This window comes from Lepidochelys olivacea (assembly GCF_965140295.1).
Source record: "Lepidochelys olivacea isolate rLepOli2 genome assembly, chromosome: 15".
Lineage (NCBI taxonomy): Eukaryota > Metazoa > Chordata > Testudines > Cheloniidae > Lepidochelys > Lepidochelys olivacea.
This window is the reverse complement of record NC_140425.1, coordinates 5,747,906-5,773,984: the sequence shown is the minus strand read 5'-3', so window position 1 is coordinate 5,773,984 and position 26,079 is coordinate 5,747,906. Positions and strand designations below refer to the sequence as shown.

The 26,079-nt window shown below is 62.9% G+C and overlaps 1 protein-coding gene across 5 annotated transcripts; it reads right to left on the bottom strand.

Annotated features, from left to right (window-relative positions):
• Window positions 1–139: 139 nt before the first annotated feature.
• Window positions 140–24,240, bottom strand: INPP5J (inositol polyphosphate-5-phosphatase J; the record flags this gene model as incomplete). 5 transcript variants are annotated; one of them, XM_084648649.1, is made up of 13 exons in its annotated part: window positions 140–2,026; window positions 2,453–2,557; window positions 3,465–3,542; window positions 5,739–5,876; window positions 5,988–6,177; window positions 6,772–6,881; window positions 11,450–11,561; window positions 13,968–14,143; window positions 14,235–14,351; window positions 15,944–16,052; window positions 17,602–17,712; window positions 19,638–20,485; window positions 24,130–24,240. In XM_084648649.1, 13 exons carry the CDS (start codon window positions 24,238–24,240, stop codon window positions 1,349–1,351), a joined length of 2,883 nt encoding a protein of 960 aa, XP_084504775.1. In that variant the 3' UTR covers window positions 140–1,348. The 5 variants fall into 5 exon arrangements, with proteins under 5 accessions (XP_084504775.1, XP_084504776.1, XP_084504774.1 ...); XM_084648650.1 differs by lacking the exon at window positions 24,130–24,240 and adding an exon at window positions 23,693–24,078; XM_084648648.1 differs by lacking the exon at window positions 24,130–24,240 and adding an exon at window positions 21,101–21,658.
• Window positions 24,241–26,079: the final 1,839 nt, after the last annotated feature.

Below are 26,079 nucleotides of genomic sequence, written 5' to 3'. Positions count from 1 at the left end.
GCACCCCTTGGTGCTGCACGGGGGCTGGCATTGAGTGCTAGGGTAGTGCCCCCTCCTGAGCCATGCCATCCAAATGCTGAGCCAGCCCCAGGCCTGCCATCCCTGCCCCAGCCCCTCCTGCACATACCAGTTCAGCAAATCAAAGCACAGGGGGCACCTGGGGGTGGGGCATTTATTCCATCAGCTGCAATGTGGTAGGACATGGTGTGTTGGCTCTGACCCTTGCTGAGCCGTGGGCCCCAGGGCAGCCAGGCCCATGCACTCCCTAGCAGCTTTGGTTTCTTCCCTCCCTCGTGGGCACTTGTGCTGCAGACCCAGGCCAGGCTCTGTGGAGTGAACAGCTGTGGGTCAGTGACCCCCCTCTCCTTGTGCTGCACAGCTCCATCCTGTCCCCCTCTGCTCTAATCTGCCCTGATGCTGTCCCTGTGCCCCCAGCACCACACCGTGCCCCAACCACCCCTTCGCACCCAACGCCAGCTGGAACCACAGCTGGGCCCCCACCACTACTGCCCCGAGTGACCCTGACACGCTCCCTGTGCAGCCCTGGGGCCAGCGCTCAGCCCTTCTGGGCGTCTGGCACCCTCCCCCTTGGAGACTGTAGCTGGGCCCCCAGAAGGCTCCTCAGCATCCACCTCCCTGTCCATGACGTTGTCTGGGCCATGGGGCCAGTCCCACTGTCTCTCCTCTTCCTCAGCCTGCTCTGCGTGGGGGTGGGCAGCAGGCTCAGCCCAGCCGTGCGGCAAAGGAAAGGAGGACTTGGACCGCAGCTTGGTCTGTCATGTCAGCCGCTCCCAACCAGCTCCCCCAGTCACATCCTCTTGGCCCCAGGCTGCCAGCCCTGCCCACATCCCCCTGGCATAGCCACTGACTGCTGCCATGGGCTCTGCCATACCCAGTGTCCCGACTCCCTGGCCCTGCTCATGCCCTATGGACTCCGTGCTCCAGGCTGCCCAGGAAGCGCTGGTCAAGCCCAGCCCCAAGGCGCCGTCTCTCAGCTGATGGAACCGGAGCTGGGGCCCAAGCACACAACCTGGGGCGGAGGGTTTCACGACTGGAACAGCGAACAGGAGGAATGGACCCAGCGGCCCTGCTGGGGCCTCACTACACTCACACTACAGGACCCGGCGGATGGCTGGGGTGAGTGTGTGTGGGGAGCAGTGTCCGTGCAGTAGCCAATGCCTGGACCTGGGCAGGGCGTGTGGGTCGCTAACGGCCGTTGCCTACATCACACCAGCAGGGACGGATCACAGAGCACCTGGGGTGGCCCAGTGTGGGCAAGAGAGGCAGCACACGGGGAAGAACGCGGCAAGCTCTACACGGGGTCACTGCAAGTGGCCAGGCCCAGCATTCACTGTGCAGTGCCAGCTGCTCGGCCCTGAGTGACTCCAGTGGCTGCAGCTGGCAGAGGGTCCTGGCTGTCCCTGGAGCTGCTCCCCTCCTTGGGGGAGGTGCTGAACAGATTGGCGGCCCCAGCGGTGGGGCTGGTGGGGCTCATCCTCCTGGCAGGGTAGCCCTGGTCTGCACTCGCCCTCCTTGGGCCCATGGCCTGGTCGACAGTCTCCAGGCGGAGCGCGGGCAGCAGGCCGAGGTTCCTGGGGTTGGCTCTGGCCAGGGGGTTGTCGTCAGAGAGGCACCAGGCACCGCAGGGCTCCCCCGCAGTCCTGTAGCCAGGGGCACGGCTGTTCTCTTGGCTCTCGGCAGCCCGCGCTGGCTCCTTGCTCTTGGCATTGCGCCAGGGCAGCTCCTCCTTTGGCAGCTGGATGCTGGGGATGTCGCCCTTCAGGGGGCGTCGGCTCTGCGGGGACGGGCTGCGGCTGGCCCCCCGTTCGTGGCTCATCGGCCTCAGGATGAGCCCCTGGAACTTGGGGAGGCTGGGGCTGCGGCTTCGGTGGCTCTTCATCTTGCCAGGGCTGGGGCTGCGGGACTTGGGCGCCAGCAGGACCAGGGTGCTGTTGTCCTCCTCCTCGGAGCTGGTGCTCGAGCTGTCTGTCTGGCTGCTGCCGTCCTCCGACGTGGGCAGCGAGATCTGCACGCCCACAGAGACAGTCAGTGGGGAGACAAGGCTGGTGCTGCCCCATGGGGAGTGCGTGAGGAGAGGGGGTGTCTCGGGACAGTCCGCCCTCTCTCCTGCCCCTCACCTCCCCACACCGAGGGTTCAGCTGCCGTGGAAGTGGGGGGGGCATAGACATGTCACAGCACATTTGGGGCATGGCCAGCCCAGCTTCTGGGGTGTCTGGGCAGCAGCAGGCACCATGAGGCCCCAAGAACCCCCATGTCATTCAGCTCACACCCCCAGAACTCCCCTCCCTGTCACCCTCCATCTCTTCTCCCCCACTGTGATGCCCTTGTACCCTGCACAGCAGCCCCTGCCCTGCACTCCCCATCCCCACCTGCATGGTGCCCCCCAATGTGCCTTGCCCCCTGCGGACGTGCCCAGCAGGAAGCTGCTCACCTGGAAGGGTTCTGTCACCCCAGTGATGCTGCTGTAGTTGTTGCCGTAGTAACCGAGAATGTATTCGCCCTTCCCTTTGGGTAGCGCCTCCTCCGAAAACACCACCTACAGCCCCGGGGAGAGCGAGGGGGCATCAGGGGCCCTGCCAGCCACACAAGATGGGCCCTGCAATCCACCCGTCCCTCCCCCACCCCTGGCATGGCAGAGCACCCAGCGGGGTAGCTCACATGCGGGCCCATCACAGTGCCCCTGGCATACCCAGGAAGGACATGTGGCGCCCCAGGGTGTTTCTAAGGGGACAGGCGAACGCAGAGCTGGCAGATGGAGAGGACGTGGCACTAGTCGGAGAGCCGGCGCTCCGAGAGGCCAAAGGCTCGCTGGGAGCAGGGCATATTCCAACAGGCGCAGGGAGCCTGGCACCCAGGCAGATCACCGCCACCGGCAGCCGTTGGCAACGGCCTGGCTCCTGCTGTGGCATGGAGTCCAGGCTCCAGGCCGTCCAGTGGCTTGCATGGGATTGTGTGATCATCCACCCACATGGCAGGGACTGTCTCCATGCTATGAGGGGCTGGTTCAACTGGGCATGTGGCTGTCTCTCTAGTCACCGATCCAGCCCCTGGACTGCCCTACAAGCTCTAAAGCCCCACACCTGGCCTCTGGCTGGTGCTGGTTCTCCAGCTCCCCCCCTCCCCACACACACCTGGTGGCCCCCAGCACAACTCCCCTCTGGTGCAGGATGTCCCGCTAACAATGGCTGCCTGCCACTGGGCTGCGTGCTACACCCAGTCTGGAGGGAGGCTGCCCTAAGACGCCATGGGCTGGGAGATCCCGAGAGCCCCAGGCTCTATCGGGGGCTGACCCTCACCTGGCTGGCAGAGCAGGGAGGGCTAGCTCACTGTTGTGGGGGGAAGAGAGTGGGGCTCAGTGGAGTACTTGGGAAGCAGAGGCAAAAGGAGCAGCCAGCGGGGGCCAGCTGGGTGCATGGCCATGAACGGGGGCTGGGCTCACACACCTGGTACACACTGCCCTCTGGGTCCTCTTGTTTGGCCCACACGTACGCCACGTAGTCCTTGTAGTGCCTGAAGCCTACCTGCAGGGAGAGAAGTCCCAATGGAGAGCTAGATGGGACCAGGCCCCAGCCACCCAGAGAGTGCCCAGTGCTGACCCCTGCTCTTGCCCACACCACTGGGCCTCACACTGACTCCTAACCCTGCCCACCACCCCTATAACACTCACCTGCACGACCCAACCCCCACCAGTGTGCACCTAACACTGACCCCCTAACCCAGCCACACTAGAATATGCTCCATTGACATCAACCGCAACCCCATCACTGGACCATGCCCAACTCTAATCCCTGACCTCTAACCCCAAGGTGCTCGATTCTGACCCCTAACCCCAGAGCATGCTTACCCTAACCCAGCCTGGTCGTACCCCGCGAGCCAACCCTCAGCTCCCAGCCAGCCTCTGCCAACAACCCGGCCTGATCTGGGGGCTCCATTTAAGACACACGGGGTCAAATTTTCAGAGGTGCTGAGCACCTGCAGGCACCCACTGGTCACCCCACCCACCACCAGCAGCCACAGCCCCAAAGTCCTGAGCTTTCTGAACGCCCCAGGGCTCGTCCTGGATGCACCTTCTGGGCTCGGAGCTACGAGGGGCTCTCCTCTCCAGCCCTGGGGGCTCCCAATCCATTTACAAATAGTGCACTGTGAGACACCCCTTTGGGCACAACACGAGTCACCGGAGCCGGAGGCGCTCGCCCCCCCAGCCCACTCCCCAGTCCCCGGCTGGGCATCCAGGAACCGAGGATGACCCAGGTGACTGCCTCTTCTCCTCACCACAGGGCAGGTCAGGTGCCCCTGGCCAGCCCCCCAGCCCCAAGCGCTAGCGGGGCATGGGCTCGCCCAGTGGGCGTTGGGGGGACGCATCCCCTCTGTCACTTCCATCCAGGCTCCTGCCATAGCAGCAGTGCCCCAATTTGGAGCTGTTAGCGAAGACCAGGCTCTGCCCCAGACATGTCCCCCCAACCCCGCCGGCTGCACGGCCCCATCGCAGCGGCACCCAGGGCAGGGCCTTGGCACGCAGCAGCTCCCGGCCAGGCAGCTATAACCCAGGGCACCCGCAAGCCCCTGGGGAATCCAGTTAGCAGCAGGGGCAAGGGGAAGAGGGATGGCCCCTGCTAGAAAGAGGGGCCAGATTCCTCCCTGGGGTGAACACACTGAAGCCAGGGGAGTTACCCCAGGGGAGAACCTGGCTCAGTGAGCCTAGGAAAGCAGGGGGCCTAGACAGCAGGGCCCAGGGAGCAGAGGCTGGCCCCACATGGGAAACAGAGATCCTGGAGAGGGGTGTAGGGCGACGCGTGATCCCTGCAGGCTGCTGGAGTCTCTCTGCCAGGGGATCAGGTTTGCAGCGCAGCACATGGGAGCCTCCCCTGCAGCCCCAGCTTGGCACAGGGGGATCTGAAAGTCACATTGCCTGGCTCCTACGCTGGAGGCCCTCCCTCCCTCCCTCAGCTGTAAGGAGACACCCAGGTGAGATGCAGGCTGCTCCAGAAAGGCTTACCCTGTGAGCCGATTGCACAGTGCCAAGGACACCTGCAGCTCGCCGGGGCTCACCTTGGGTCCATGCTCGCAGAGCCCTGGCACACACTGCAGCTGGCTGCCAAGGGGCGGTGGCTCGCCATGTGGTACAGAGCAGCACTGTAGCTAGGGATGTCAGCACCAGGGGAGTCGGCTCTCCCACTTCAGGCCATGGGCAGCTCGCCCCATCAGGAAGGGAAAGGGCAGCAGGCAGTAGCCGCTTAGGAAGGCTGGACAGCCTGGCTCAGAGTGGCAAAGCCGGTGCTCCCACAGGACAGCTCTGCCCCTCAAGAGGGAACTAACCCCAGGGCACCCCTGTAACAGGCATCTAGCCTTGCAGCACTCCCCATTCACCTGCTCAAAGATTGCTGACTGCACAGACATGGGGTGGGAGCTACTGCCCTGAGCGGGGAGAAGGGGCAAGGATACAGCTCTTTTGTGGTGTGGGACTCTGGGGGCTAGGGAGGGAGGAGCCCCGTGGAGCCCGCACCCTCCATCTCCACCTCCAGGGAACACCTGCCTGCCTGCTTGCCATCCCCCAGCCATCTGGACCTGCTCCCCCTCACACCGCCAGCCACCCCCTCCCCCTGCATGCCCAAGCAGCAGCCAGGGAAGGACCCAGCCGAGAGGCCAGGAGCACCCACAGGAGGGCCCCACACCCTGCCCCTCTGGCACTCAGCCCCAGCTACAGCACAGCCCCTTACCCGGTAGAGGCCTATCCAGTCCCAGGAGCTCCTGTGGAAGACGGTGGCCATCTTGTATCGGACAATGGCTTGCTCGGGTCTTGACCACTCGTCGGCCACTTGAATCTCAACCAAAGGCTTGTCGGTCTTGGAGGCAAACTGCCATGGAGAAGCACAGGGCATCAGCGGGGGCAGCCGCACCCCTGCAGGGGAAGTCAAGCACCTCTGTCGAGGGGCTGGGCCCTCAGGACCGTGGCCAGACTGACTCACCTGCACGGCGAAGATGGCAGCCACAGGCTTGTGGTCGCTCACCACATACTCCATGTGGCTGCAGTAGCAGAGCTGGGTCACGGCCAGGACAGTCCTGCTGGGCCTCCGGCCGCCGGGGTTGTGCGGGGCACCGCAGGACTTGATCTTCCAGAGGATGCGGTCGGTCCAGGCTGGTTTCCGCTTCTTGGCGCTGCGTGGCACAGGTGGGCACCGTTCAGCTGGCACAGGGCAAAGGGGTCTCCCCGCAAACCGCCCCCCTCCCCGGCGCAGGCCCTGGGGGAGGGGAACGGAGCACATCTTGGGGATGCTCCCTGGTGCAACTGCAGGGACTCCCTGGCAACATGGCTACTGCAGCCTCCCCCATAACAAACCCCATGCCCCCTGCGCTGACACGGCAGCCCATCCCTATGCCCCCCGCACCAACACGGCCGCCTGTACCCTCCGCCCATCCCTATGCCCCCCAGGCCGACACAGCCACCCATATCCTCTGCCTGTCCCTATTTCCCGGTGCTGATGTATCCTGCCATATCCTCCCCCGCACAGGTGTGCCCGCCCTATGCCTCCCATTCTGGAGCCCCTTTCCCAGCCCCCATGCAGAAGCTGCTTCTACTCCCTGCTTGTATTGTGTCCCCCAGCCAAGCGCCAGCAGCCTGCAATGAGGAGAATGGTACCCCAGTTCCAGAGTTCAAGACACCCAGTGCCCACTCTCACAGCTAGGCCCCCCAGTCTTCTCCTCAGCCTCTCCCTCCCCGTGGCAGGCAAGTCACTCGCGCTGCACCCCTACCTGGTGTCATACTGGTTGGTCCCCACGTCAAACTTGAAAGTGGGCGGGAAGTTGAGGGGCCCCTCCTGGAAGCCGCTCAGGATGGGCCAGGTGCCTTTGGCAATGTTCAGCTGGGAGAGGGGATCAAGGGGAATGGACAGACATTGGCAGGGTCAGCCCGCAGTGCAATTCACACAGGCCTCCCTTCCAGCCCTTGCAGCCCCCCAGCTCCTGACCCACTCCAAGGAAGGGAACGCAGCTGCTGGCCCTGGGCTTTGGGATAGGGTGACCAGACAGTAAATGTGAAAAATCGGGACGGGGGTGGGGGGGTAATAGGAGCCTATATAAGAAAAAGACCGAAAAATAGGGACTGTCCCTATAAAATCGGGACATCTGGTCACCCTACTTGGGGAGGGGCTTGGGGTTGGGCGTTGCTGGAGTGGAGCTCTGGGCTTCAGTGGAGCCATGGCCCTGGTGATTCCCCTCCCCCCTTCATCCTCTTTTGGGGGCAGCCCCATTAACGCCTGCCCTGGGGAGCCCCAGTGGCCGTTCCCTGGAGCGCAGGGGAGGACCGGCTGAGCCGCTGCAGACTCAGGGTTAGGGATCTCAGCCAGCACCTGTTCCTGCCCTTGGAGCCCCAGCTGAGAGCACGGACGCAGACGGCAGTCCCGGGTTACAATGGCTCCAGTGGCTCCATGGAGCTGGGCCTATGCTCAGAAGGGCTCCCACCACTTGCTCCTCTTGGCCTTCCCACCTGCTGCCTCCTCAGCCCCACCCCCCTGCTCCTCTCTGCCCCCTGCCCTGACCCCAGGGCACCTCCGGCTCCGGGCAGTCTCTGCTTCCCACCACCAGTGGGGCCCCCCGTCTCCCCGGAGCTGAGCCATCTGGGACTGGTGCAGAAGCCTGGCCCGTCTCAGCTGGGGACCGTGCGGGAAGCTTGGCTGGGTCCCTGAAGGGGAAGTGCGTCTTGAGGAGCCCAGCCGGGGCAGGCCCTGGCCTGGCTGATCACACCACTCCTGTGGGTCCGGAGCAATTCCCCGCCCCAGGACCAGCCCTGGCTGCACTGCCGGGGGCTCAGCCCAGCAAACACAGTCACCTCCCAGCAGGGCCAGTGAGTGCGGCCAGGAGGCAGGGCGTGGGGGAGTAGGTTACTTGCGGGGGCACTGCTGGGCTGGGAGGGGGCAGGGAAGAGGTGTATGTTGGGGCACTAGGGAGTGTGGGGGGGTGCTTGGCAGTTGTGGGGGGGCTGTGGGCAGGGGGGCACTGGACAGGGGTGGTGTTGTGCAGGGCGCTATGCATTTGTCTGGGGGGGCGCTGGGCACAGTGGGTCTGGTGGGGCTCTGGCCAGAGGGTGTTGGTGTGATGAAGTGGGAATTTTCTTTATGCTTTCTCTGAATACTGTGTGAGTGCCTCAGTTTCCCCTATGCATTTCTTAAGTACCTAGGTGGGGGGATAAGGGTGTGTGATTGTTGCAGAGCCCGAGAGGGCCAGTGTGATGGTGTCTACATAGAGAATGGCCGACACCCTGTCTCCTGGCAACTGATTGTAACAAAGTGTGGGGGAGTCCGGGCCCTGCACCCCTCTTCCTGGGATTCACCGTGGTTTATTGGACAATAGCAACACAGTCTAAAACAGAGCTTTTGGGTACAACAAGGACCCCTCAGTCAAGTCCTTCTAGGGGGCAGGGAGCTTAGACCCCAGCCTTGGTGTTCCCTGCATTCAACCACCCAGCCCAAAACTCTCTCCACCCCCTCCTCCTCTTGGCTTTGTCCCTTTCCCGGGCCAGGAGGTCACCTGATTCCTTTGTTCTCCAAACCTTTAGCTCTCACCTTGCAGGGGGGAAGGGCCCAGGCCATCAGTTGCCAGGAAACAGGGTGTCCGCCATTCTCTGTGTCCAGACCCCTGCACACACCTGCCCTCTAGGGCTCTGCAACGATCATACACCCTTATCCCACCACCTAGATACTTAAGAACTGCATAGGGGAAACTGAGGCACCCCCACAATATTCAGAGAAAACATTAAGAACAGTCCCACTTTGTCACACTGATGTCCTGGGCCCCTCCCCTGCAAAGGTGCTGACTGAAGGTGCTGTAGAACAAAGAGATCAGGTGACCTCCTGGCCTGGGAAAGAGAAAAAGGCCAAAGGAGGGGCTGGAGAGTTTTCAGTTTGGAGCTGGCTGGGGAAATGGAGGGAGGCCCAGATGGGGTTCTGGGCTCCCTGCGCCCCAAGATGGACCTAATTGAGGGGTCCTCATCTCTGTACCTACAAGCTCTGTTTTAGACCATGTTCCTGTCATCTAATAAACTTTCTGTTTTACTGGCTGGCTGAGAGTCACGTCTGACTGTGAAGTTGGGGGGCAGGACCCTCTGGCTTTCCCAGGAGCCCGCCTGTGTGGACTCGCTGTGGGAAGCGCACGGTGTGGACGGGGATGCTGAATGCTCCGAGGTCAGACCCAGGAAGGTGGAAGCTGGGTGAGCTTCTTGCCCTGGGGACAGGCTGCTCACAGAGAGGAGGCTCCCCCAGAGTCCTGACTGGCTTCATGTGGAGTAGTTCCAAAGCATCGCCCAGGGACGCCATGACAGTTGGGCGGGAGGGGGGCTGTGTGGTGCGGCATGGGCCCGCCCCCCAAGGGGAAGGGGCATGTTGGCAGCACAGGGCGGGGCGGGCCACTGTGTGTCTGGCAACTACCAGTTTGTAAATAGTGCCCTCGCACTGGGCTGGGTGGAGCTGGGCCGCCCCTGTCATGCCATGCCCCATTGCCCCTGGTTGGCCCCTTGCTCTGGGGACTGACCTCCCTGTGCCATGCTCCACTGCCCACCTGGGGGCCCACAAATAAGTTTGGCACCGGGCCCACAAAAGGTCAATCCGGCCCTGGCAGGCGCCAAGATCCAGATCCTCATGCAAATATGTCCCCGCAGCTCCCGGCAACACAGGCCAGGCTGGGAGGACTTTGCCCCAAGCACAAACCTCTAGGAGTGCCAGGCGGCTCCTGTGCTCTCTGCTCAACCTTAGTGCAGCCCCACGGGGCTCAGGGCCCCCGTGCGGGCCGCATGCCCAGAGCCCAGCAATTACAGCCTCGCATCAACCTTAGAGCCCATCAGTGCAGAGACATGTCTCCCCTGTCTCAGCCCCCACGCTCCCTCCAGGCTCTGAGAGTCATGCTGGGCTTGTGCATCAACCACAGAGATTGTGCACTGGGAACGCAGGGAGCAATTCCCTTGTGGATGCACAAGCCAGGCTGGGCCCCAGCTCCCGCACACCGCACTGGCCCTGCAGGGCGAACGGGACGGGATTAAAGTAGCTGTGAGCCACACCCCAGGGAGCAGACAGAGAGGGAGGAACGAGGCACTTTGCACATCGCTTTCCTGAGCAGCCCCAGTACCCAACCCTCTTACAAACCCCCTCCCAGCCTCCCGGCCCCCGTCAATCTCTTCCTAAGGGGGATTCCGCACTGTGACTTTACCTTGTTCATGGAGCAAGAACACAGGATGGCCACATCACTGCAGGGCAGCGTGACAAAGTGGGACTGTTCTTAATGTTTTCTCTGAATACTGTGGGGGTGCTTCAGTTTCCTGTATGCATTTCTTAAGGATCTAGGTGGGGGGATAAGGGTGTGTGATTGTTGCAGAGCCCTAGAAGGCCAGTGTGATGCTGTCTGCACAGAGAATGGCCGACACCCTGTCTCCTGGCAACAGATGGCCTGGGCCCCTCGTCTGCAAAGGTGCCAGCTGAAGGTGTTGAAGAACAAAGAAATTAGGTGGCCTCCTGGCCTGGGAAAGAGACAAAGGTCAGAGGAGGGGCTGGAGAGTTCAGTTTGGAGCTGGCTGGGAAAATGGAGGGAGGCCCAGATGGGGTTCTGGGCTCCCTGCCTCCCAAGATGGACCTGTCTGAGGAGTCCTGGTCTCTGTACCTGCAAGCTCTGTTTTAGACCGTGTTCCTTTCGTCTAATAAACCTTCTGTTTCACTGGCTGGCTGAGAGTCACGTCTGACTGCGGAGTTGGGGTGCAGGACCCTCTGGCTGCCCCAGGAGCCCCACCTGGGTGGACTCGCTATGGGAAGCGCACGGTGTGGAAGGGGATGCTGAATGCTCTGAGGTCAGACCCAGGAAGGTGGAAGCTTCTTGCCCTGGAGACAGTCTGCTCAGAGAGAGGAGGCTCCCTCAGAGCGCTGACTGGCCTTGTACGGAGTAGTTCCAGAGCATCGCCCAGGGACTTCGTGACAGGCAGTAGGCGGGGGAGCAACGCTGCCCCACTCCAGGGGACTCTGCGGCGGGGTCATGGAGGCAGCTGGGCTCCAGGGAACCTCTCTCCCAAGCCCAGGGGCACGCCTGCCCTTCATGCCCCATGGGCTCTGGGCTGGCAGCAACCGGGTTAGGAGGAAGGAGCTTTTCTAGCCTCTTGCCCTCCCCGTCCCCAAGGAGCTGTGGGCCCCAGCCGGGGATTTTCATTCCCCGGGGGAGCAGCTCTCCCTGCCCCCCCAGCGGGGGGCACAAGGGATTGGATTTTCATATCTGCCCCAGGGAGGTGCTGGCTCCTCAGCCCCATGTCGCCCTCAGCACCTAGCATGTGGGGCTGCAGGAAAGCAGAAGAGTATCTGCCGGCCCCCCTTCAGCACCGCCGAGCGTTAACTCAGAGCCGAGCACGCACAGGAAGCAAGCACCTGCCACGTGGGATGCACCTGCCCGGACGGCCTCTCACCTGGTCCTTCTCCCACAGCTGGCTCAGGATGCTGTTGTCGATGGCGTACTTCACAAAGCGGATGTCTAGGCTCTCGATGCGGAAGTTGAGGTCCCCAAACCAGAAGACGATGCTGGGGAGAACGAGGGTGAGAGCAGGGCCAGGGTGAAGAGGGGACTCTGTGCCCCCCACACAGCACAAATGCAGTGTCCCCAGGGGCGGGCCAGCTGCAGCCCACAGAGACGGGACTAGACTCCCTCCAGAACTTGCAGTGACTGAGTGACAACCCGGGGAGAGCACTAGGAGTCCTGGCTTCCAGGCCTGGGATCCAGCCACTGGGCTGCGCTGCCTCGGAGAACTGAGGCCCAGGAAAATGTCCTGGGTAAGGCAGTGGGGAGGGAAAATCCCTGCCCCAGACGCCAGCTCCCGTAGCCCTGTCCAAGAAGGCTCCCCTGAAGCACCCAGCACGATGGGGCACGATTCCCAACAGGTCGCTGTCAGAGACCCAGCGTCACAGGGTCTCGGGGAAGTTTAACCCGGGGCGGAGAGAGAGCTTCGGTCTAGCAGTCAGGGCCCAGAGGACAGGGAGAAAGCAGCTGGGACTCTGGCAGTCCTGCCAGGGCCTCCCCTGGGCCCTCCAACCAGCTCCAGGGTGACAGGTTGGGTGACAAGCAGTCCTGGAGCTGTCCTCTGAGCCCCAATGCGACCCGGACTTGAGCCTGCTCCCAGGCAGGCAGGAGCCAGGAGCCCTTTGCCTGCTAGCGTCTGAGGAGCTGGAGCACGGCTGCGGGCTGGCAGGGTGGGTTCTGGGCTGTGTCTCAACTTTGGCTTCTGGGAGCTTGTGGGCTGCAGAGGGTGTGACGAACTGGGACTGTTCTTAATGTTTCCTCTGAATAGTGTGGGGGTGCCTCAGTTTTCCCTAGGCAGTTCTTAAGTATCTAGGGGGTGGGATAAGGGTGTATGATCATTGCAGAGCCCTAGAGGGCAGGTGTGTGCAGGAGTCTGGACACAGAGAATGGCCGACACCTTGTTTCCTGGCAACTGATGGCCTGGGCCCTTCCCCCCTGCAAGGTGAGAGCTGAAGGGTTGGAGAACAAAGGAATCCAGTGACCTCCTGGCCCGGGAAAGGGACAAAGCCCAGAGGAGGAGGGCCTGGAGGGAGTTTCAGTTTGGGGCTGGCTGGGACATGGAGTGAAGGGCAGACGTGGTTGTCTGGCTCACTGCCCCCCCAAAATGGACCCAGCTGAGGGGTCCTGTTCTCTGCACCTACAAGCTCTGTTTTAGACCATGTTCCTGTCATCTAATAAACCCTCTGTTTTACTGGCTGGCTGAGAGTCACGTCTAACTGCGAAGTTGGGGGGCAGGACCCTCTGGCTTCCCCAGGAGCCCCGCCTGGGTGGACTCGCTGTGGGAAGCACACAGAGTGGCAGAGGAGGCTGAATGCTCCAAGGTCAGACCCAGGAAGGTGGAAGCTGTGTGAGCTGTGTGTCCTGCAGACAGTCTGCTCACAGAAAGGAGACTTCCCCAGAGTCCTGCCTGGCTTCATGGGGAGCAGTTCCAGAGCATCGCCCAGGGACTCCGTGACAGAGGGCAGGGCAGGAGCCTGGTCACATGGGGAGCCTAGATGCACAGAGCGCTGTTGGGTGGGGCCCTGGATGCACAGGGGTCCTGGGATGGGGGGTGTTGGGCAGGACCCTGGACGCACAGGGGAGCGCCCGGGCAGGCGGGGGCAGAGCAGGAGCCAGGACACGTGGCTCTGACACAGGGAGGCCTGGGGACAGGAGTCAATCTCACCCAGTTGCGCAGGCGCTCTCAGCAGCCCAGCTGTGCGAGCGAGGGAATGTAGGTCAGTGCTTTGCCGATAACGCGCTGGCCAGCTGCCAGCCCCGCTGCGGGAGCAGCTCAGGTGCGGGGCCCGGCAGCCCTGGGGATAATTAGCCGAAACCTTCTGCTCAGATCATCCGACTTTCCATGGATCAAACGGGAGAGCGCGAACCCGGGGTGGAAATTTCCACTGCCAGGCGCTAGCTGGTGGGGCTGTCCCGGGGCCTGCAGCCCTGCTAGCACTGAGCACGAGAGCATGGTGGGAAGTGGGCAGAGCAAACCACAACCTGACAGGCCTGAAGCAGACTCCCTGCCCCCCAGCTAGCCTGGAGGAAGCCATCTGCCAGCGCAGGAGAATGGCCGTGTACACACAGCCCTGTGCCCAGCACACATCCAGAGGGGCCACAGATTCAGATGGGTGCTGCTGCAGAGCAATCCCAGCTGGGTTTAGGACTGAAGGGCCAAGGGAGGCCCAGGACCCAAATCCACGTGGGGACCACACAGCACTCCCCAGGCAAGGTGCTGGCTTGCAATTCCCAAAGCAGAGCCCCCGCTGGGAACCCTGCTGGATGCAGGGGTTCAGCACCTGAATCTGGCTCCTGGGGGCGGGACACAGCCTGTTTCAGAGGGGTGGAGCTGCAGACTCAGCTCCAAGCCCCAATCAGAGCCAGTGGGTGGGGCGGGCAGGGAGTGGAAGGAGCCGGGGGGTACATACTCGTGGTCCAGGATGCCGCTGGCTACGTGTCCCTCGAACTGCTGCATGTTGAGGATGGTGGTGAAATCCTCCTTGCGCTGCTCGGCCTTCTCCAAGTGAGCTGGCAGGTGGCAGTTCAGGAAACAGACCATGTGGCCGAAGATGGAGAGCCGCACGCTGACCCCGCCCTTGTTGCCCTGCTCCAAGAGGAACCCAAGCTGTGTCATCGGAGGAGGGGAGCCCCCCCCGGAGTCACATCCCCCCACCCCGCCAGAGCACCCTCCTCACCCAGTAGCCGCCCAGCCCGGTCCTGGTGCAGTCCGTCTGGATGTCCTGCAGGAAGGGGAGATGATAGTACTTGGCAAACACCAGCAGGATCACACCCTGCATCCGCACCGTGCTCACCTGCAACAGGGAGAGAAGGGCGTGAGGCAGGGCAGCCATTCCAGGGCTTTTCCCCTGCATGGCAGGGGGCATGGGGCTGAGGTGCAGGGCTGGGCCAGCACCTCAGCTAGAATCCCAGCTCTGCCCAGGTGCCCCCCCCTCCCTGCCCCTGCCTGCCTCAGTCTCCCCATCTGCGAGACAGGGCTGATGGCACTGACCCACCTTCCCTGGGGCAGGCCTGGCAGGACTGGTCAGCGTTGGCACATGGCACAGCACTGAGGGGTGTTTATGCACCAGCCAGAGCAGATAGCAGCCACCCCAAGCATGCAGATCTGCAGCTTGCTGTGACCGGGAGCACCCACCCTGTTTGGTACCCACCCTATTTGGTACCCAGCCGGCGCCCTGCTCCGCAACATCCATTCCCAGGCAATCCTTATGCAGCCAGGCTCACGCCAGCATGCCACTGCCCCAGGAATGGACCCTGCAGAGCACTCTGTTGGCAACAGGCGCTATCCCAGAGTCCCAGCGGGGCTTAGTTCCCTGGATGGGGGTGGGCACTTAGGCCCTCGGATCAGGCCAGAGTCCGGCGGCTGCTCAAAGCCCAGGACTCCACACGCAGTGCGCTGGGGGCTGTGCTAGCCCCCCAAGGGATGGGGGCGGTGGGCCAGCAAGGGACCAGCAGGATGGGGAGGTATGCTGGGCTGGCCGGGCAGGCATGGTGGGGAGTGCTGTGAGCCGCAGGGCCATGGGATGGCACAGGGCAGCTCCATGGGCTCCAGGCCACAGGGTAGATCCACTGGAAATGGGGTGGGCTCAGGCCCCCATGGCAGAGCAGCCCCCACCCTTGTGCTACTGGGGAAGACCTGCCCTCCACTCCTGGGCCCAGGTACAGTTACACCCCCACCCCTCTGGCAGGGGAGGAGCCAGACACAGCACTGCCCACCCAGCATTTGGGGCCCCCATTAGAAGAGTTTAACTGTGCTTGTGACCTCACAGTCTCAAGTTGCCATGGAGACAGCTGTGAGGACACACACAAAGGGGGCCAGGGGGCTGGGAGTGTTCAGATCACAGGCAGAAGCCCATGGAAGGTGCCTGGCACCAGATACCACTGTCATGAGCTTTGTACGTTCTCTGCGCTCCCCGACTTGCCAAACCCAACCCCACTCCTGACTCTCCACCAGCTCCCCTCTACTCTTTGACCTCACCCCAAACTTTAATTCAAAGAAGTAGCCCAAACGGCACTAAGGAGACACCCATGGGACAAGAAGTGCCTCATGTCCCAGATTCTTAGTACCTTGCAAAGGTGGGGCAGGGTGTCACTTCTCCGTGGTGCAATGAGGGAAACTGAGGCAGAGATCAGGGAAGGGTCTTGCCCAGAGTCACCCAATGAAGTAGTGGCAGGGTCTTGCTCTCCCTGTGCATTGTTTAGGCATTAGAGCAATCTCCTTCAAATCACCACCCAGGGAGACCTGGGATGGGGAATTGTGTCAGCTTGCCAGGCTGGGGGGGCGTAGGGAGGCCCTGGTTGCCTGCACTGCTGGGTGGGGTAGCCAGTTTGATTTAGTCAGATTTTTGCTCAAACCAAGCAGGCCTTCGAGCCCAACCCCCCCTACCAATACAAAGTTGAAGGGACTCAGCACGTCCATGAAGAGCTCACTCCACTGGTCTGTGAAGAGGGCATCCTTCAGGCGCTTGTTGATCATGGAGTTCACTTCCTGCAGCCTGGAAGGGAGACAGACAGGTCTGACTGCAGGCTTGGGAAGACTCCCCAGCAGCCCTCCAGCCAGCGGGCACTCCTCCCTGCCAGGAGACTGCCCGGGCGTCAGCTAGGGGCAACTCCCTCAGACAGGGGCAGAGGCCCAGTGCTGGAGGGAGCAGGGAGATGGAAATCCCCCCAGGAGAGTCCCTGCCGCTGGCAGAGGAGGGGGCTTCTGCACTGTGCCCGGCTGGCAGCTCAGGGTGAGTCAAACACTACAGCCAGCAGGGCAGGGCTTAACCGCCAGACAGGGGTCTTGGGGACCCCGCAGGGGTTCTGTGCCCCTATTCACACTGTAGTTCTGCCAAGGTTTGCACCACCCGTGGCTTTGCATTATTAACAGCCTGCCCTACCTCAGCCCGGGCAGCTGTTAACAAAAGCAAAGGGCGGGAGACACTGCCTCAGGGATAGAATCATAGAAATGTGGGGCTGGAACGGAAGGGACCTCGGGAGGTCAGGTCCTCAGCCCCTGTGCTGGGGCAGGACCAAGTTAACCTAGACCAGACTTGACAGGCATTTGTCCAACCTGTTCTTAAACTTCCAGTGACGGGGATCCCACACCCTCCCGAGGGAACCTGCTGGTTGAAGACGTCGCATCAAAAAGCGGAGAGGAATTTAAACAGTGCCAGGCCCCTGGGCACCATGCCTGTGGGGGCCAGGCAAGTGGGCCAGAGGTGTCAAGGAACCTGGAGAGCCCTAGGAATGGACAGTGATCATAAACGGGTACAGGGAATTGAATCTCCTGTGCTGTGTGCGACTCCCAGCCTGGATGGGGGAGTCCAGCAGGAGAGAGAGCAAGCCCACAAGCAGCCTCATTTGGACTGGAAGGTCTCTGGGAGAGGGACTATCTCTGAACAATGGAGCCCTGATCTCAGTTAGGGTTCCCAGGTACTAATGTAAACCACTACAATAGTACCCAAAGGGCCTGTCTTTTTCTTGCACTTTGGCAACACTCGTCTGGCTTGTCGTGCCAACAAAGTCTCCGTGCGTTGATTTGGAAGCTGCCTCGTTGGTAGCTAAGAACTGCATTAAGTGTTACCAGGGGCTGGCTCCAATCCAGCTTGAACAGAACAATGGATCCATGCCCTTGAGGGCTGCTCACTATGGCCAAGGGCTGATCGCAGAGAGAGAGACTCCTACGAGGCTTTGGAGGGGATGTTGAACTGTCCATGGCCCAGTCCTGAGAGGTGCAGGGGCATTTGTATGGGCTGGGCTCTGCCATGTATAGCAAGCAGGGATGGGGGGAGTGAGGAGGGCTGGAGGGTGGATTTGAGGGGGTTAAAAAGTGTTTGGGCTACATTTACTGTTATATCTTTATCCTGTGTTTTATTCTGAATCATCTTCCTTGCTGCAGGAGCAGCACGCACACTTGGGGAGCTGGGACTAGAACCTGGATTATTGCTTGGGCTAGTGGACGATTCCTTTTGGTGACCACAGAAGTAGGTCTCCTGGCCTCTCTGGGACCCACCTACCGCAGGGCAGCCTCCTCCAACCCCGGCGCATGGCGCCCCTTACCCAATGGCGATCATGTCGGTGTCGTTCGTGTCACCCGTGTTGAGGTGCAGCAGGGAGGTCACATCGCTCGGGGGCATGGCTGTGCCAACGTTCCACGTGACCACGGTGATCCTTGGAAAGATAAAGGGAGCCACGCTCAGGTTTTGGGACAAGGGTGCCCCTCCCCCACAGGCTGCTTACCCCTCTGCCTCGGAGCTGCTGCCCTGTGGGGAGAGAGAACCAGCCATGGCAAAGGCTAATGAATGAGGTCGGGGTCTGGCAAGGCTGTGCCCGAGGAAGAGGCTGCTGGGCACCCCGCCCCGCTGCAAGCGGAGCTCAGCTGGGCTAAGAACACCGCACTGGGCATGCCACGCACCAAGTGTACTCAGCAAGTGCTAGCCCCTGGGCGCGTGGTCCATACCAGGGCATGGCAGGCACAGGGCTCAACCCTGCCTCGACACCCACGCCTCAGCTGGACTGTCACACACCCGGCTGGGCGGCAGGAAGGCCTTCACCTACAGCAGTGTCTTTTGACACTAGCAGCCTCTGTGGAGCTTCTGCCCCTTGCCCTGTGGGCTCAGGGCCGGGATAGCAACACCAGGCTGGCCCCAGGCTCCCTGCAGCCCCCCACCCCCAGGAGCCTGCTAATCCCCAGTTGTATCAGCAGTAGGGTGACCAGATGTCCCAATTTTATAGGGACAGTCCCGATTTTTGTGTCTTTTTCTTATATAGGCTCCTATTACCCCCCACCCCCTGTCCCGATTTTTCACACTTGCTGTCTGGTCACCCTAATGAGCAGCCACCCACCCCAACAAGCTGCCTGGGGTTGTGCAGCCCCATGACGACTCCTTCTGCCCCACTGCTCAGGGCAGGACTTGGTGGTTCTAGTGACATGCAAATTACTTGCAAAATGTAACTTGATTCATTAGCTTATTTGCACAAGATGACAGAGGTGGGGGGAGGGCAGTGGCTGCATCTGAGTCCCCAGGGACCATGCCGCAGCCATGGGTCACACACAAGGCTGCAGCTGACCCCAGCCAGGAAGTTGGTGCAGAAATGGGGTCTCTCGTGGGTCTCTCCCCTCATTAGGGTGACCAGACAGCAAATGTGAAAAATCGGGACAGGGACTGGGGGTAATAGGAGCCTAAATAGAAAAGACTCAAAAATCGTGACTGTCCCTATAAAATCGGGACATCTGGTCACCATACCCCTGATCCAGGAGCTTACTGGATTCTGGGTGGTGTGGAAGGGGTTGGGTTTGAGCTCGGGGGAGACATTGGAACCCACTTCCCTCCCCACAGTCTGCCTGAGTTTGCTGCCCTGCCTTAGAAGCATGTGGCAGACCTGGGGGAGGAAGGGAGGAGCAGGGAATGCCTTGGCATCGGGTGGGGGGGGGGGAAAGCTGGGCTGTTTCCTCTGGAGCAGCTGCGGGCTCTCTCTTTGTGAAGGGCTGGGATTGGTAGAGGGGCCCGGAGCCCAGGGCATGTGTGTGCTGTCCTCACGCAGAGCTGCTATCAGTCACGCCATGGCACTGAACGCCAGCCTTGCTGGACAGTTGAAGTTGCTGAAGAAGGTGGGTTCCAGCTGCAGGGTAGATGTATGGGGCAGGCAGGCTAGGCCCGGATCCCAAGCTAGGGAGCTGAATGGACAGACAACTACACAACTGACCCCGCTGCCCTTTGAGCCCCGCACTGGGATCACATCCCCGGCCGCTGCCAGGACTAGGAGCAGTCGGCAGGTTGGTGGCACACACCCCACCTGCCCCCATGTACTCCAGCTCCTGAAGGGGCTCTGCCCATCCACACTGGGCTGGCCTTTGAGCTGGGCAGTTGGCCCTGACTCTGCTGAGCACGCTGCGGCCACCTGCAGAGAGCACCAGAGCAGGGCATTACTCTGCTCCTCCATGCTGGCACTCAGCCAGAGCCTCTCCCGGTTCCTCCCCCTGCCCAGCCGACTGCAGCAGGGCTCTGAGCATGCCCTGGCCCTGAAATAGGCTTCCCAGCCCCCCAGGGATCAGACTGATCCCCCCCTCCCCCAGCGCTGCAGCTCACGCTCACCAGAATGCGCCGTTCTCCTTGGCCTTGCCCAGCCGGCTCACGGGAGCCTCGGGGGGGTCCATGCAGCCAGGCAGGGCGAGGGACGGGCTGCTCCTCCCGTAGGAGGGGAACTCCTCAGACTCAACCTTGGCCAGGGCCATGGACTTGGAGGGGCCGATCCTTCCCCCGGAGAGGAACTCGCTGGAGATGGCTTTGGGGAGGCTCACGGGTCTAGGGGACGAGCTAGTTCTGCCCCCGGAAATATAGTCACTGGACTCTGCCTTGGGGAGTGCCTCTTTCCGCTCCACAGGGAGCATCTGCCCGGAGGGCCCTTGATCCAGGGGGCAGAGTTCGGGGTGTGTGGATCGGCTGGGCGACTGGCTGAGCTTCCCAGCGGGCGCCGGGCTGGGGCGGGAGGAGGGGCTGCCAGTGCCCGGGGACAGTGGGCAAAACTCCACCGGGGACAGCAAGCTGAACAGCTGGGCCCCACCTGAGCCGTCGGGCTGGGCTCTGCTGCTCTCCAGCGCCAGGGACTGGCTGTGCCTGCCCGGGGACCTCTCCTCCGGCCCCACGTGCTGGGAGCCCTCGGGCTGCGAGCGAGGGGAGATGGGATGGAAAGGGTCAAAGAGGGTGTCGGGCCTGGAGCCACTGTGCCCCAGGGGGAGGTTCCCCCCGGGGTACGCTGCTGAGATGGGCCCACTGGAGCCCTCCGGCTGGAACCGAACTGAGCCCTCCGCCCCAAACGGGGCCATGAGGGGAGCAAACAGTCCCGGGGAGGTGGCGGTGATGGAGCCCCTCGGCGATAGAGACGGGGCCCCCATGGCCGAGGCCGGTCCCTGGTCCTTGTTCCCACGGTGAGCCGGCTCCATCTGAGAGAGAGAACAGATAGGGTGTGCATGAGCCCCTGCCACGTTCGCATCCCCTGGCCTGGATGCTGGCCCTCGCCCATCCCTGCACCCCGAGACGCACTCATGCTGGGGACGCCACCCTTCCAGGGACACCCCGAGATGATCTCCTTCCAGGGACACCCCCTTCCAGAGATGCCCCCGTATCCTGAGATGAGCTCCTCCCAGGGGTGCCCAGCTTCCGGAGATGCCTCCACCCCGAGACGTGCACTTTACCCACCCATCCTGTGCCCAGCACTCATGGGCCCACTGCCTATGAAAGTGCAGCCCATAGGCCCCAGCGGGCCAGACTCCATTTTGGTGTGGGACCAAGATGCAGCAGTGCATGCTGGGCCCTGGATCCTTTGCAGGCCATACCTTTGCTTTCAAGAGGCGAGTGTCTGCCCTGTTTCAGGCCAAGCCTGCAGTAGCCTAGGAGGGCCAGGGCCCATCCACTGGAGCTAGAGGCTCCCCCTGACAGTCACGTGGAGGCCAAAGCCCCTTGTGCGGGCCAGAGGTCTCTGCACCAGGTTTGTCCTCTGCCTGTCCTCCCCAGGCTCACCGGGGCTGCGCTGGGACACCGGGTGAGCAGGCACGTACCTGCAAGAAAGCTCCAGGGGTATCTCTGGAGCACGTGGCGGTGGGGGAGGGTGGCTCCAGATCTGCCACATGCACATTAGCACACCAGCAAAGCGTGCCCCTGCCCGGAGCCATGTCGTGTGCTCGGGGCTCTCAGGGCCTGGGGTTCACAGCAGCCTGTCTCCACCCTGGGGAAGGGAAGTCAGGGACCTTCCTCGGAGCTCCTGCTGCCTTCCCAAGTCTGCATGAGGGGCTATGGCCGCAACAGCCCCCCCCCCCTGCTCCTTGTCTCCTGCCTGTCCCCAGCACTCTGAGAGGGCTAACTCTGGGGTGCAGAGGACGGCAGCTGGCAAGCACATCGCAGCTCCTAGGGGTCAAAGCCCTGAGGCCAGGGCGCACACAGGGCTGCACAGTGGCACAGTTTCTGCAGTGCATGGTGCCAAGCGAGTGCCCGGAGTCTTGCCTCTGCAGGGCTGGGCCTGGCACCCAGGAGGGAGCAGCAGGTCCCCTCTCTGGCTGCTCCAATCTGATCAGCAAGCTCAGCACACGGGGAGGAGAGAGAAGAGAGCGCCTGGCAGGCCGGTGCCCTGCCCACTCCAGCGAGTTACCAGTGAGATCCTGGGGGCATAGAGGCTGGCAGGTGCAGGGCCTGCTACACAGCATGGGGCAGCAGATTCATCAGAGCCCAGAAAAACAGAGGGCCCGGCTGCCCACTCGCGTGCACCCCCCGGGGGTCAGGAGAGATGCCATTGGCATCAGGGTAGTCACACCCAGGAGCTTCTTGCTGCCCCGCCACATGCCACTCACTGCCATGCTCAGAGTGTCCAGCTGGGGCGCCAGGCTGGTCGGTTGGAGCTATGCATGCTGGGAACACCCATCTAGGGCAGGAGATGCTGGAGAATGGCGCCGCTGCCCTGCTGCGTGGGGGCAAGGCGTGGCCAGCAGTGCCAGTGCGAGGCATGCCAGGGAGAATGGGGGTCACGTGAGTCCAGGAGCCAGCTGAGTGAAGGGACACCCCCCATCAGGGGGATCCCCAGCTCGTTTCCCCCACACACACACACACACACACCCTCTGGCTGGCCTGGCCTGGGGCCGGGCTGGATTAGGGAGTGGGGATGGAGAGACCTGGCTGCACCCAAAGCCGGCAGCCCCTGGCACAAACCCCACTCTGCCAAAGCCCTCCCCATCCCCCATCTCTGCCAGCCCAGCAGCATGACACGGCCTAGCCATGCGGTCACCTTGCTCCTGCTGCTCTGCCCAGCCAGCCTACTCCTCCCTCGGGAGTGTTCCCTTCCCAGCTAACAGCCTGGAGCCCTGCTGCTGGGGGTCTCCCTCCCCCCAGGGGCTTGTCCTCTCTGGCAGCGCTTGGCACCGGTGGGCAAGGGGCTGTGCCTGAGCTGCCCACCCATCTCCCCTGTACCAAGGCACCCGCCTCCCCTCTGCTACTAGCCATTAGAGCAGAGGACTAGCCCGAACTCCTGGGTTCTAGCCTCTGTTCGCTTTAGCACAAGGTCAGCAGCCTCGGGGCACTGGCTGTGGGGTGGGAGCATCGGGGGGCCGAGCCCTCTGCCCCTGCTGGTACAACAGGCCACAGTACCAGTCCCCCAGCAGGACTTGGACTAGCAGTTCCGGCCACCCAGCCCGCGGGGGCCAGGCTCCCAGCTCTTAGGGACGATCAGGCCCCCTCGTGCTGGGACAACCAGAGCCACCAGCCCCTGGGAACAGCTTGGCCTCGGTGTCCGACGTGAGGCCCCTTTGTGTGAAGAGCATTGGCCTTGGGGACCCAGTTCCTGGCTGGCTCTCCCTGCTGTGGGGCAGACGGGACGTCCCACCTGCCGGCAGGGGGCTGGGCTGTGGGTAGCTAGTCGCTGGCACCTGGGGAGCTAGGCACCGTTCTCCCTCCATGGATCCCTGCGCTCACATGGCCCCTCCATGCCCTTCATTTCCCCTCTCCAGCCCAGCTCAGACTTGCTGACATTTGCACCGTTCCCTTAACCCTTCCCATACCGGGGACCCCGCGTTGGGGCTGCTGGCCCATCGGGCATGGGACGCCTCGGCCTCTTGGCTCCCTGCAAAGGCAGGGGCTGCTTTTCGCCCCAGGAACGTCCCCCGTTGCTAGCAGGAAGGGGAAGAGGAAGCAGCTGACTGGCTCTTGGGTAACACGGGTGCTGGGTGTCAGCTCGGCCAGTGCTCGCAGGGGGGTGGGGGGCAAAGCATGGCTGGGGGCACCAAGGCAGGTGCACACACAGCAGGCCAAGCTACTAGAGCCGCCAGAGTCTGGCGCAAACCAGTGAAATCCCCCCATGGGGCTGAGAGATGGGGGGCACTGGACAGCAGAGCCAGCCAGGCCCGCGCCCCTCCACCTCACCAGGCTCTTTCCTGCCCCGGGCAGAGCTGTCCCGCTGGGAAGCCACAGGCAGGTCTCCTGGGTTCTACTCCGGGCACAGAGCAGCGCCCGGCTCCCTCCGGGACCCAGCCCCCCGCAACCTCCCCCCACCTCCCCGGAGCTCCGGCTCCTCCGCTCACTTGCCATGAAAATAGCTCAGCCCAGGCCCTCCCGCTCCCCGGCCTGGGGGCGGAGCGGGAGAAACCACCAGCCGTTATTTGACTCACCTGCCAAAAGCAGCGACTCTGGCCCCAGGTGGGGAGAGGTCGGCTGGTGCTGCCAGCTCCCCCCGGGCCACAGGTGCGTGGGACCGCGGCCAGGCCCCCGCGCAGCTGGGCGAGGGACGTGGGCCGGGGGGCAGCCTGGGGCCATCGGACTAACGGACCCGTGCCCCGTCGGGGCAGCTCTGCCAGCCCCGACCCCTGGCAGCACTCGCCCCTCCGGGGTCCAGGCTGCCCAAGGGGCAGGGGCAGCCGGTCACCAGAGCTGGCAGCCGGTCACCAGAGCTCACAGCCGGTCAGAGCCGGGGCCGGGCACGTGGGGAGCAGCCAGCCCGGCACTCGGGGCACCCCGGGGGGCAGCGCTGCCCGGCTCTCGCGGGGAGGCTCCATTTTCCCTGGCTCAGGTGTGCCCGGGCTGCCCGCGGGGCCGGCCAGAGCCTCACCTTGCGGGGGCCGCCGCAGGGCTCAGCCGCAGCCTGCGGGGCAGCGGTTCTGCTCCGCCCCGGCCCCGGCCCCGGCCCCGGCCTCCGGCTGCTGCGGCTCGGTTGCTCCATCGCTGCCTCCCCGACGATGCTTTCAGCTCCCTCCCGCAGCCCGGGGACTCAGTGATGTCACCAGCCCCGCAACCTGCTGGAGGATTTAAAGGCGCAGGAGCCCATCAGGTGCCACTGAGCGCTGCCAGCTGGAGCGCAGCAGGCTGGGCAAGCAGAAAGCGGGGACTGGGAGCCCTTTGCCCTGCCCCGGGATGGCAAGGGTCTCTGGGCACAGCTGCCACTGCAGGTTCTGCTCCCTGCCTGCCCTGGAAAGGTGCTCCCTGGGTGAGGGCACCCACTGCCGCTCTGCCCCACTGGCATGGGACTGTCGGAGACGCTGAGCTGAGCAGGCGTGCACTGGGGGCCCCCTGTGGGATTCTCAGGGGGCATCTGCATTTAACAGAGCAGGTCCAGGTCCTGGCACTGTTGGCAGGATGTTGGCAGAGCTCGGAATCCCACATGGGCCAGGAGGTGGGGCCTCATCACACACCAGGGTCTACGCAGGACAGGGCGTCGGGGGCAAAAGTCGGCCCCATCAGATGCACGTGGCACTAGGGGGCGCTGTGCTGTAGGGAGAGGGGTGGGGGCTTAGTAGGGGGCACTCTTCCCTTGCAGCCAGTGCTGACCCCAATTCCCCAGTGTGGCACTAGGGCGTGCTGTGCTGCAGGGAGCAGGATGGGGGATTGAGGGCTGTTGCTACACTGGGACCCACTCGCTGCAGCAGATGGGGCGACTCCAGCACCAGGAGAGCTGACAGCAATTTCCCTCCAGGGCCTGGAACCAGACCGTCTGGGACAGGCCCCCTGGGCACTGGGAGCTGAGCTTCAGGCAAGTACGAGAGGCACCCAGCATCCACACTTCCAGGCCTCTGCCCAGCTGCTTGGCACTGCCCCCAATGGCCTGCTGAAAGGATCCCTGCTTCTCTCCCCCTGGGAGCTCGGCTGTCTGACTTGGCCTGTGACTCAGAGACAGACTAGCCCTGCCAGTCACGCCCCTGCTCAGGTGCTGTGGGGAAGCAGGATCAGGGCCGTCCCAGATGGGAGATGGCAGGCAAGGCCGTCTGGGTGGCTGTGTCTGCCCAATGGGGACTGCTTGGCGAGGGGGTGACCTGCACAATATTGTGCCCATGGGGGCAGCAGTGTGGGGAGTGAGCCTTGCTTGGGAAGGAGAGCCATGGTCCTAGGGCAGGCCGAGGCTCTTGGGTAGCCCCAGAGGAGAAACTCTTACAGATCTGTGCCTGCAGGGATGTGCTGAGGGCTCACGTACAAAGAGCAGCATGTGTTAAAGTGAGCAGGGCTGGGGCACATGGGGAAGGGGGCACAAAGACCGTGGGGTCCTGGCATAGAACACCCTGAGTCCCCTACAGAGTATGGGCCATCGTGCCCCTGTGGGGGATGCCCCATCTCAAACCCATGCTCCCAGGTAGAACAGTATGACCTGGCTCTGGCCAGACCCACCTGTGAGCAGAGAGGTGGCAGGCGATTGCCAAGCTGGCCACAACCCCCCTGGGCCCACTCCAGAAGGGGCAGGGAGACGCTGTTGTACCAGCTGAAGCAGGAGCCCCTGGTGCCCCTGGAGATGGGGGTGAAGAGGCCAGCACCCAGCATGTCCCATTAGCACCATGTGGGTCAGGAAGACCCCATCCAGTTGGTCACCTGAACCTTCTGCCTGGGGTCCCCACAGCAGAATCTGACATCTGTGTCCCTGGCATGTGGCTCCCGTGGATTACCCTGCCCAGAGAGTCAGCCGCACTCCTCGAGTTGGAGCCCCAAACAGAGTCCCCACCCCGCACCAGCCCCCACCCTGTACCTGGCCCACCTGAGCGCCCTGCTGCACTGCTCCTGGCATAGGTAGCAGCTG